The 11769-nt window shown below is 50.0% G+C and overlaps 1 protein-coding gene across 2 annotated transcripts in view; it reads right to left on the reverse strand.

Moving 5' to 3' along the window:
* Positions 1-2204: 2204 nt before the first annotated feature.
* Positions 2205-11769, reverse strand: part of Smurf1 (SMAD specific E3 ubiquitin protein ligase 1) — a 115161-nt gene continuing 105596 nt past the window's right edge. Inside the window, exons 14-18 of one of the 2 annotated variants that reach the window (XM_008824031.2) lie at positions 10579-10716; positions 8417-8537; positions 7359-7560; positions 6289-6373; positions 2205-5275 (exon numbers count right to left, since the gene is read on the reverse strand). In XM_008824031.2, the coding sequence (XP_008822253.1) occupies positions 5176-5275; positions 6289-6373; positions 7359-7560; positions 8417-8537; positions 10579-10716 (646 nt within the window). In that variant the 3' untranslated portion in view covers positions 2205-5175. The remainder of the gene's footprint in view (positions 5276-6288; positions 6374-7358; positions 7561-8416; positions 8538-10578; positions 10717-11769) is intronic. The other variant, XM_008824032.3, reaches the window with a different exon arrangement.

Here is an 11769-nt window from a genome sequence, read left to right on the forward strand (position 1 = left end):
ACACAGAAAAACATCTAAATGTATGTATCTGTATACAACCACCAAGTCAAGCAGATATGAAGGGAGCTGTGACTGCAGAAACCCAAGGAGGTCACAGAGCTTATGTTGTGTGTGGAGTGTGTGTGGGGGATGTTAAAGGAACAAACTAGAAAGTCTTATAAGAGCATGCCACAAAGAGTTAAGTTAGCAAAACGGCAGGGGGCAGTGGAACACTAACTTCACAGTGGAATGGACGTGAGGTACTACTGGAAACTGCTCCAGATTTTGAATACTGACCTTTCCCAGGTTAGCCATGTGCAGTGTGATACTCCTGTGCAGTGAGCTCTAGCTCCCCTCAGCACCACGACCACAGAGCAGACCAGTCAACATACTCCGTTATCCTGACATATGGGAGGTAAGAGCTAGGAAATACAGTTTCACAGTTTTTAAACTTATTAAAAATTTTATTTGTATTTTGTATGAAAAAAATGCATGTAAGTGCACCATGGGCATGCAATGCCTGTGGAGGTCAGAAGAGGGCAGTAGATCCCCTGGAACTGGAGTTATAATTTTTAGCCTCCATGTGGGTGCTGGGAACTGAACCTGAGTCCTCTGCAGGTGCAGCCAGTGCTCTTAACTGCTGAGCTATCTCTCTAGGCCTATGTACCATATTTTTAAAGCAGTTTATTTAGTACACTGTTAGGGCCAGTGGGCTGGGCGGTAACTAGGTTACCATGGGCAACATAGAACCTTCATGGACAGTACTTTTGACTTGGGACAAGCCTCTCACAATGTAGGCTTGTTTTAAATTGAGAAGCGTCTGACTTGACTTGTTTAAAGCTCTAACTTCCCATAACACTGAGCTCAAACTCTGAGAATATTCTGATTTTGGGTAGCAGATAAAGCCTGATGGGCTAACGTGTCCCCTCACAGACAGCAGAGCAGGGTATTCTACAGAGTGCCCAGTTGGGAAATAAATGTGACCAAAATGACACTGAGGAAGATGGCAGAGACTGGGACACAGGAATCATTCTCCATCTAGAAAAGGGACAAGTCTGAGCCTCGACCACCTCATCTGAATGCTTACACCTTCCTGAAGGGGCTGGCTGTCAGGCTGAAGTGTGGCCAGTTTCAGCCTTCAGTGTAATAGTAGCGCTTGTCCCCACCCCAGCCTGGCAGCTATTCTAGTGTCCTGCTGGGCCCTGCTGGAGCCACAATGGGCATTAAGGACCTTGTCTTCCCAACAGCAAGTTTTTAATGTTTTGATCACAAAAGAGCAGACCTGGGCCTGGAAGGATGGCTCAGTGGTTAAAAACACTGGCTGCTACTTCAGCAAACCAAGTTCGGTTCTCAGGATTCATGGTAGGCAGCCCACAACTGCCTGCCACTCCAGCTCCAGGGGACCCATGCCTTCTGGGCTCCGCGGGCACACATACAAGAGCAGAAGCAGCTCCCAGAGGACGTGGAAGAACAGCCTTGGTTGTTGTTTTTCCTTTCCCACTTTCCCGTCTGGGGAGATGGATGTTCTTCTGCCCTCCGTGGGCATTGCACACACATGGTGTACTTACATACATGCAGGGAAAATACTCATACACATAAAAATAAATCCTTATGAGTGTATTGCGTGCACGTATGTGAATGCACCGTGTCATACAATGCCAGGTCAGAAGAGGACATTGGATTCCCGTGGAAACGGAATTAAGGACGGTTCATTGCCGCCATGTGGGTGCTGGGAATTGAACCCGGGTCCTCTGCAAGAGCAATCAGTGCTCTTAACCCCTGAACCACCCCTCCAGCCCCAAAAAAAAAAACCTTAAAAAAAAAAAAAAAACAACCAAAAAACCAAAGCCAGGCAGGGTGGCGCCCGCCTGTAGTCCCAGCACTTGGGAAGCAGAGGCAGGTGAATATCTGTGAGTTCCAGGCCGGCCTGGTCTACATAGTGAGTTCCAGGCCAGCTGGGGCTACAGGGAAATGCTGTTTCAAAAAGACCAAAACAACAAAAAACCCCAAACTGACAGCTCTGATGAATGTGTAAGGTTAACACCTAGAACTTTCTGAAGCCAGTTTTTCCCATGACCCTATTCCCATTAGTCTGTTCAATCTCCCATCATTACCTTCCTCCGTGTTCCTTGAAAGGCTGTCCTCAGCATTTCTGACCTCTGACTTTCTTGTGAAATTTTATCAGGATCTTATTTACACAGTAAAGTAACAGACACCAAAAAATGTAAAGTTGTGAGTTTATTGCATATGTAACAAAATGAACCTGACCTCCTGGGTCCAGCCTGCTCTACACTCTGTTTTGTGTTTCCAGCTGGTTCCACAACCTCATTCAATAGAACTAGTATTTCTTTAAATACTTTCAATTTTGACATAAAACAGAACATTAGTGTACACCTATCACAGAAGTAAATCGGCCATAAAAACAGTGGGAATAACAAGGATAGCAGCAATACTTAAAAACAAGACAGTACAAAATAAATTAAAAAATACATTATAAAGTGGTTGAGAAACAAAAATAAACAGATTTTTTAAAATTCATACTATGTTTCGGAAGGCTGCTGGGCGACACCGCCCCCTGGCTGCTGTAGGGTCAGGTGGGGCGTGTTCTCCATAGAAAGCCAGTCCTGAAAGCTCAAGGTAGAGGCCCACCATCCTGAACTTGACAAGCCAGCTCAGGGGTCAACACCCCATCCGTGGCAGATTCTCCTCAACTACTTGCTGTCATCCCACCTTCCCAGCTGCCCGGCTCCTGCTCTCCGAAGGTGGTTTGCCGCGTCCCTGAGTGTGGCTGCTGGCCGCTGGTGAAGGGAGCCTGGAAAGCCGGGTCCTTGAAGCATCTGGGCGAGGGGCAAGGGTGGGTTTGCCCGGGGGCCAGCGTGGCTTCACCCAGGTGGGACAATGGGCCTGACACGTGGTGTCCTTTGAAGTGCTTCCAATGGCCTGGCCATGGTAGAGGGATGAGGAAGTGCAATGCCACCCACGGAAAACTGCGGGTGCAGAGCAGATGCGCTTGGGGGAAGGCTGTGACAGTGGTGGTGGTGCAGAGGGGAAACCCACGCACAACTGCAGGCGGAGAAGATGAACAGAGGTCTTGGCAGGTGGAAACGTGCCTGCCTAGCCAGCCTACAGGGGCCCAGGCCCCAACCTCCGCATCTTGCTCAAGGCACACCTGACACAGGCCTGGGATGCCGCCCCTAAGCCCCATCGCCCCGCCAGACAGCCAGAAGGGAACACTCAAGGCATCAGAGGCGACATTCCTGCAGTGTGTCTTAAGTCACGGGACCCTGGTTTCCTTCGTCACTGCGGACTGGGGACAATGCCACCGGAACATCAGGCAGAGCTTCTGATCTCAAGAACGAGGTGGTGTCACTGCAGGGTTGAGCTGCCTCCCTTTGGGTTGGGCTGGGGCGCAGGCTTCCTCAGCTTTCAGAGGAAGCTGGTGGCAAGGGAAGATGGGAGAGAGCCATGGGGGAGCCGGCCTCTAGAACACCCTCAGCAGCAAGGTGGACAAGACACAGGAGAAGCCCTTTTGGGGCAAGGCAGAAAATTGAAAGACTAAGAAGGCCCCAAGCTAGCTGGGGTGGTCAGACGGGATTCAACTCTTGTGCAGTTAAGGTCCACCTGGCATCCTTTCTGTCCAAGAACCTCAGCAACCCACAGTGCAGCTAAGATCTCTCACCCTGGAGCCAGCGGCTGCTGAGCTGGGCAGACCTCTCGGTCCGGGGTGGGACACATGACCTCAGAATCCAGTCTCCCCTGTCCCACCACGAACTGCTTCCAGACCAAGCCAAAGAACGAAAGCAGGGCTGGGAGGGAAATGTGCTTCTCGCCCGCCCCCAGCCTGAGGACAACCAACAAAAAGAGTACACACAAAACCCAGCAGTCTGAAAGGGCCTTCCTGATCCTCTCAGACGCAACTGGAACCCCACAGCTGAACTTGAACTTCAGTACATCTTGCTAATGAATTAATTACCCTGTTCTCACCCCCATCACAAAAAACAAAAACAGAAAAATTGGTTGTTGCTGCTCTTCCCCGGAAGTTCAGCTGTCTCAAACCAAGCCTCTCTGTTGAAATAAACACTTTGCGATGCTTGTGCAAATTAGAAATGGTGTTAATGGAAGGGTTTAGGCTGGCTTTGGCCTTTCTCATCTTAAGATGTCTGGGCAAGTGAACTGAGTGAACTGTTAGTGTCACCATTGCCACCAGCAGAGAGGGCCGTGAGGGGATGTCCCCGCCCCCCTGCTGCCACAGGCTCCACCACACCCTGCTTTGTGCACAGCACCAACCCTGGGGAGCTGTGTCGTGGAGCCCAGGTTAGCCACCTCTCCAGCTGTTCTGTCCAGTGGTTATGATAACAGAATTGTTGTTAGTTTTAGCTCTTAGCAATTACCACATAAAAGTCTGTTAACATTTCAAGACATAGTTGTTGATCCTCCAGGCCCAGTGGGCACAGGAGTCTGTGTTGGACCCACCCCGTGGATCTGAGGCTGGTTTTGTTGGATCTTTACTAAGTGCCATGGCATGTGGGTAGAGGATGCAGCGAAGGGATTCAAAGATTTTTTTTTTTTCCTGTGCAAAACCATTTTTCAGCCAGAATACCCTGAAACATATACCCTGGGCCTCCAGCAAAAGCTGCTGTGATTCTTTTACCTCTCAAGGGGAAACGCATTTTGACTGGGGCTTCCTGCCATGGTGGAATTCTAGTCAGTCCACAGTGCAGTTTCTCAGAAGTCCACCTGCTACCCGGAACAGGCTGCTAGTATGTCAAGTCTGGAATTGGAGCTCGGGTAAGCTATTGACAGCTGCTGAACTCAAAAAGAGGTCTTGAGGCTGCACTGAGAGGGGAGAGCTGGTACACTGACCATGCAAACCCTTGGGGACCCAGCTCGGCCCTGACCGTGGCTTGATGCTCCCAGAGACCACAGCCTTCCCACCACGCCAAGGAGGCTGAGGGCAAAACCTGGCTGCGTTTTATTGGATGGGTGATGGAGGGGGTGGGAGAACTGTAATAAAGAAGGTAAATGGGTGGGAGCCACAAGAGTCCCCCTGGCCTGGCCTGCCCTCCCCCAACGAGGGAGGGAGCCTTTCCCTCGGGTTTTCTGGAATCCAGGCCTCAGCCTGCTGTGCGGGAGGCACGCAGACGCCTCTGCTTTGGGTCTGGTGGTTATGAGCAAGACTGCACGGCCGGCTGTGCTTCACTCCACGGCAAAGCCACAGGTCTCCTCCACTGCTGTCAGCAGTTTCTCATAGAGCTTCTCATAGGACTCATAGGGTGGGATGTCGATCCGGTTAAAGCTGGAAAGGACAAAGGAGCCAGAGTCATTGCTGGGAGTAGCCCAGTCCCCCAACATACTGTGCAAGGTCAAGGACAGGCAGGAGACAGATGGCAGGGCAGGACAGCAGAGCAGAGGTGGCATTTCACCACGGGGTTGGAAGAACTGGTGAGCTCCTGGACGTGCACACACACATACTTCAACTTTTTTTTGTAATATTTTATCTATTAGTTTTATGTGTATGAGTGGTTTGCCTGCATGTATGGACATGCACCCATGTCATACAATGTCCATGAAAGCCAGAAGAAGGCATGTATCCCCTAGAACTGGAGTTATGAAGACTTGTTAGCTGCTATGTGGGTGCTGGGAACTGAACCTGGGTCCTCTGTAAGAGCAGCCAGCTCTCTAGCCTTCAACATATTTTATGTGTGAGTGTTTACCTGCATGTATGTTAGTGCGCCCATGTCATATGTTGCCTGCAGAACAGAAGAGGGCATCATATTCTCTGGAAATGAAGTTACCACCCACCGTGTGGGTGCTGGGAACAAACCCAGGTCCTCTGCAAGGGCAGCCAGTGCTCTTAACCACTGAGCCGTTTCTCCAGCCCCCCCTCATATTAAGTTATACATGAAAAAGGTTTCTGTCTGAATTTTAAATAGACAGTGGGCACCTGTTGTAGACAATGTTTTCAGAAGGAAAATGTGGACCATCACGAGTCAGATCTATCAAAACTAACAATATTTTCCCTTCTGATGGGTGCGTGTATACACATACACCAACACACAACCAAAGCAGAAGCTAGGAGCCTTCAGCATGGTGGCCACATGTGGCTTCCACAACACTAGCATTAACTACTTGAGTCCCAACAGAAATCAGTTTCACAAGAGCATTCTGATGGTGCTCATGGGGCCTGCTGACACAAGTACTTGTCCCATTTAACCCCAGAGTGTGATGTGAGGCTCTACTGAGGACAACACAAGGGACTAGCGCTGAGTCCCACCCCAGGGCACAGCTGCCTGCAGTGGCAGAGCTTACCAGGTATGGGCCTTTGGCAGGTTGTCTGTGTTGGCATCTATCAGGTGGATGGTGAACAGCCGGGGACCTGCTGCGCCTGTAGAGCCTTACAAGACAACATTCTAGTTAATGCACTTCAAAGACAAAGCCTGGGAGCGCCAGGCCACATGGCTCTTAGGGAGTAGGGCTGTCTGCCAGGGGATCACAGGGGCCACAGGCAATATGAGCCTTGGCTGTTTTAGGGCATGTGCTACAGCCAGTGATTCTGAGTACCCTGGGGCAGAGCACAGGCTACTTAAAGCCCTCCCACACACAACCTACCTGGAAACCCGCTCTTTTTAGGGTAGCTGAGGCACAGATTGCTTTGTTCCCACACTTTGAATGACAGAGAGCAACAGCTACTCAACCTTTCCCTTACTCCAGTCTTCCTGGGTGCTTGTTCACATCCTCTGCCTGTGCTGGGCAAGCGGATGGGAGAACCCCCCACCCAAGGTGCTAGGCTGGGAACCCTGGCACTCCTGCAGAGGCCCCCCCAGTAGTTCTATGGGCAGATATCACTAGGGAAACAACAGTACTTCCAGGACCAGGGTCAGTGAGGTGGACCATTTGCCCTTCAGTCAGGTTCTCAATGTCAAATCTGAGCATCTCTTGTATTTAAGCTCCAGTATCAACCACCTAACAGCCCCAGCCATCAGCAATGTCCCCCCAAGCCCTGAAGTAATGTAACATCAGGCTGCCTGCACAGATGAGGTGGGGACCCACCATGGGTTGTGGATAAAGAGGCTGCTGGTGGTCCCCACCAAGTATCTCTACAGCCCCTGATGTTCCAGCCTCCTGGCTTTTTAAAGGGGGAGGATATGGAACCCATAGACCATAAGTGGCTCCATGGTCTTTGTACAGTGGGGACCCTACACCTGCCAGGCACCCCCATGCTGAGTGTTTGTTATGAGAACACTGGCCACCATCATTTTCTAGCAGGTGACATAATACAGGGACAGCCCACACTGCAGCTCTTGCTTCCCCAGGTGCAGCACAGAACACACCAGTCAGTGGAACACCTCACGGGATGGCCCTGCCTCCATGTCAGTCACCTTGCAGAGCCTTGAAACCTTGGAGAGGGACTCGAGTGGATCCCGTCACAAACTGCAGGAGCCTGGCCCGCCTCTCTTCATCAAAGGTCTCCACAGCTTGCCAGAACCACCTGACGATGTTGCTGTCGGCCACACAGTGCTTCAGCCGCGTGTTGGACTTCCAGTCATTCAGGTCTATCTTATCCAGCCCACCTATTATGAGCTGGGGAGGGACGTCAGACAGGTGTTATTTCCAAAATGAATAGGCCACTGCCCCCCACACCTCCTAGGCTGTGACACACAAAAAGAGTTAACAGTAGAGTACCAAAGTGAATCAGATAAGTTAGGAGCAAAGTAGGAACAAGCAGGAGCCTGGGGCACAGGGCTTCCCAGCATATAGTACACAACTACCAACAGGACATTAGCTCTGACTCCCAGGAGGTGGCTTTGCTCTCACTGGTGAGGGGTGAGAGTGGGCAACCCTCAGTGTGCCCCAGAGCTGGCAAGAGGGAATGGAGGGAACCCTCTGATGGGGAGAGAACTCAACAGGTTATGTGGGTTGAAGGGACATGGGCTCTGCTCCCCATTGGCTTAAAAAGCTCACTCAGACCCACTGCCACATCCAGAGGTGCTCTGTTCCCAAACTCTCCATCTCACCAGGGACAGAAGGCTCTGAGAACAATCTGGAAGGGTTGGGCCACTTGGCACCAGGCAGAGTTAGGCAAGGGATGAATGAGTCACTGTCCAAGTCCACAAATGTGACTGAAGATGACAACGACACTTTGTTCCTTGTCTATTAATAGCCAGTATGGAAAGTGGAGCGCTGGGGTTGGGCAGGACTGTAACAGAGGTGAGGACAGTCCCTGGCTCTGAGGTGACCACATGGGTGAGGGCTGTGGAATCTCCAGGCCAGAGATCTCAAACATCCAAGGCCTTCACTCAGTGCTGCCAAGGGGACAGACATCTCACAGTGTGACAAGCTGGCACAGATGCCCTCAGCTCCCCTCCTTACCCATCCCATCCCTCAGACACCAGCAGCCTCAGTGAACACCTGGGCTGTCGATGCACCCAGCACATACCTCCAATTCCTTCTGGTCAAAGGGCTTCAGTAAGTGTTGGGGAATGAGTTCATTAAACCCTTTCTGAAGCGCTAAGAACTGGGCTTCAATTCCTCTCATAAACCTCCAATTTACATACAACCTGAAAGAAAAACCCACATGTTGGAAGCCATAGTGGAGGGGCCATGGAAGCACTTGTTCCCCCAGTGGCCGGCACAGATGTAACAAAACAACAAACACAAGAATGCAGCAGCAGTCTGCAGAGCAACCGCCAGCCCACCTCCCATTCAAGGCAAACCCCTCCCCACACCCCCAACCAACCAACCTGTAACACCTTGTCTGTCTGTCTAGGTTCCCCCCAACTCCCACCTTCCTCTTTCTAGACAGGGTCTCATGGCTGATCTTGAAATCAAACTTGCTATGTAGCAGAGGCTGGCCTTGAACTAATAGTCCTACAACTACCTTCTGAGTGCTTGGATTGCAGGTCTGTGCCACCACACCTAGCTTCTGTCTGTTCTGTTGTTGTTGTTTTGAGACAGGGTATCATTATTTAGCTATAGCTAGCCTGGAACTCACTATGTAGACCAGGCTGGCCTCAAATTCAAAGAGATCCACCTGCCTCTGACTTCTGAGTACTAGGATTAAAGGTATGCAATACCATGCCTGGCTATTGTCTATCTTTTTTTTTTTTCTTCCATTTTTCTGTTTTTAATTATTTTATTTTTTTTCTGGAGAAAGGGCCTCTGTAGACCAGGCCAGACTGGAACTCCCTATGTAGCTCAGGCTGGACTGGAACTGGAGCACCTTCTGATTCAGCCTCCTGAATTATAGGTATGCAACACCATACCCAGCTGCAACCAATCTCTATATCATGTTAAAAATGAACCAGTTCAAGCATTCTGATTTTCTTTTTTCTTGGGGAGAGGGGATCTTTTTTTTGAGACAGGGTCTCTCTGTAGCCCCAGCTGGCCTGAAACTCACTGGGTAGACCAGGTTGGCCTTGAACTCACAGAGATCCGCTTGCCTCTGCCTCTCAGGTGCCAGGATTAAAGGCATGTGCCATCACACCCGGCATGGCATTCTGATTTTCTACTGAAAACAGCAGTAGGGCTTACTCAGGCCTGCCAGAACAACTGCCAACATTCCAAAGTGGGTCTGTAAGGACAGTAACTGTGTTGCAATTAGCTTCAGCTGTCAACTTAACACACCTGGGAAGAGGGAACCTCAACTGGGGAATTTCCTCTATGGAATATGAGGCATTTTCTTGATGTTGAGTGACTTGGGAGGACCCAGACCACTGTGGGTGGTATCACCCCTGGACTGGTGGTCCTGTGATGTATAAGAAAGCAGGCTCGGGGCTGGAGAGATGGCTCAGCGGTTAAGAGCACTGACTGCTCTTGCAGAGGACCCAGGTTCGATTCCCAGCACCCACATGGCAGCTATGAACCGTCCTTAACTCCAGTTCCAGGGGAATCTGAAGCCCTCTTCTGACCTCCTCAGTGTTGCACAACACAGGTGCATTCACATACATGCAGGCAATACACTCATAGAGATAAAATAAAAATAATAAATATTTTTAAAAAAGAAAGAAAACAGGCTGAAGCCAGGCATGGTGGTGTAAGCTTTAATCCTAGCACTCAGGAGGCAGAGGCAGGTAGATCTCTATGAGTTCAAGGCCAACTGGGGCTACAGGGAAGACCCTGTCTCAAAAAGATCAAAAAGAGGGAAAGAAGGAAGAAAAGAAGGGAGAGAAGGGAGGCAGGGAGGGAGGGAAGGAAGGAAGGAAAAAGAAAGAAAGAAAGAAAGAAAGAAAGAAAGAAAGAAAGAAAGAAAGAAAGAAAGAAAGGCTGAGCACAGGCCAGAGGAGAAAGCCAGTAAGCAGCGTTCTTCCATGGTTCTACCTCCAGGCTCCTGTCCTGACTTGCCCTGACTTCTCTCAAAGATGAACTGTGCCTTGGAAGCGTAAGATGAAATAAACCCTTTTTCCTTAGATCGCCTGGCCTTGGAGTAGAGTCCCTGGACAGTGGCAGCACAGAACCCTCAGGCCACTGCTGTCCCCTGCTTGCCCCCTCTGCACCCAGAGTTGGCCAGCCAAATGGAGTTGCTATGGCAATTGGAACATGAACTCTGGGCACACCTGCTGCTCCCCGCAGGCCACCACCAAGGCTGACCGTGCACATTACCGGACATATTCCTTCTTGTTCTCCTCGGTGACCGGCACGTTTCTGCCATTGGGTTTTAGTTCGTGCTGAAGGATCCTCCCAAAGGCATTGTGCTCCACGCAGAAGGTATGGTCCAGCACTGGCGTGATGTCATTCTCTCTGTGGACATGCATGGAAACCAGGGTCAGTTAGGCCTGTGCCAGCACGGCAGGGAATAGAATGCTGGATGGGGTGGAAATAAACATGGATGACCTGGGGATGAGGAGCTCTGGGGGACTGGGTGGCTGTGTTGGAACACAGCCAGAAGATACAGCTCCACTTCTGTCCCTAACTTTGGCATTTCTCATTTACAGAAGGAGAGGGACTTGTCACTCTGCCTTTCTGTGATTGCATGATATGCGACCTAATTGCTCTGTGAGCCAAACCTGGGAGGAGGAGCCTGGACAGGCAGCTGAGTCCAAAGGAATCAGCTTGGGAAAATATGCCCCTCTCAAAGGCAGCCTTTTCAAACGTATCCATTCCCACAAAAAAAGCACTTGAAAGTTAAAACTGGCTTTTTATCTGCCCTACTTCTTTCTTTTTTTAGTCATGGTCTATGTAGCCCTGGTCTATGTAGCCCTGGCTGCCCTGGAACTCTCTGCGTAGACCAGGATGGCCTCAAACTCAGAGATCCACCTGTCTCTGTTTCCCAAGTGCTAGAATTAAAGACATGTACTAACATGCCTAGAGCTGTAGATAACAGTTCTGAGCCACCCCATGTGGGTGCTGGGAGCTGAAGCCAGATCCTCTGCAAGAGCAGCCAGTGCTCTTAAACCTCTGAGCCATCTTTCCAGTCCCTAATTTTTATATTTTCTTAATTGCTCTACAGAGCACCTGAAACACTGTAGCCCCCACCCTTACTCATGAAAGTTACTGACAACTGCGACCATACCTTAATAATTTAAGGGAAGAACAAAACAAACCAGCCTGTGACTTGAAACTGGTCAAGCAGCATGAAGATAAAATCAATCAAAATATTTTGTTAAATCTACTGTTTTGCTAGTTTTTAATTGCAATACAACATGGGTTCTTTGACTTTGTTATTATTGGTTTTCTTCTTTTCCTTAGTTTCACACTATTCCCCAAAACACATGTGCATGGACACAGACATATGCATGCGCACGCGCACACGCACGCACACACACACACACACACACACACACACACACACAC

The sequence above is a fragment of the Nannospalax galili genome, unplaced genomic scaffold (assembly GCF_000622305.1).
Source record: "Nannospalax galili isolate Female #2095 unplaced genomic scaffold, S.galili_v1.0 scaffold809, whole genome shotgun sequence".
Taxonomy (NCBI): Eukaryota; Metazoa; Chordata; class Mammalia; order Rodentia; family Spalacidae; genus Nannospalax; species Nannospalax galili.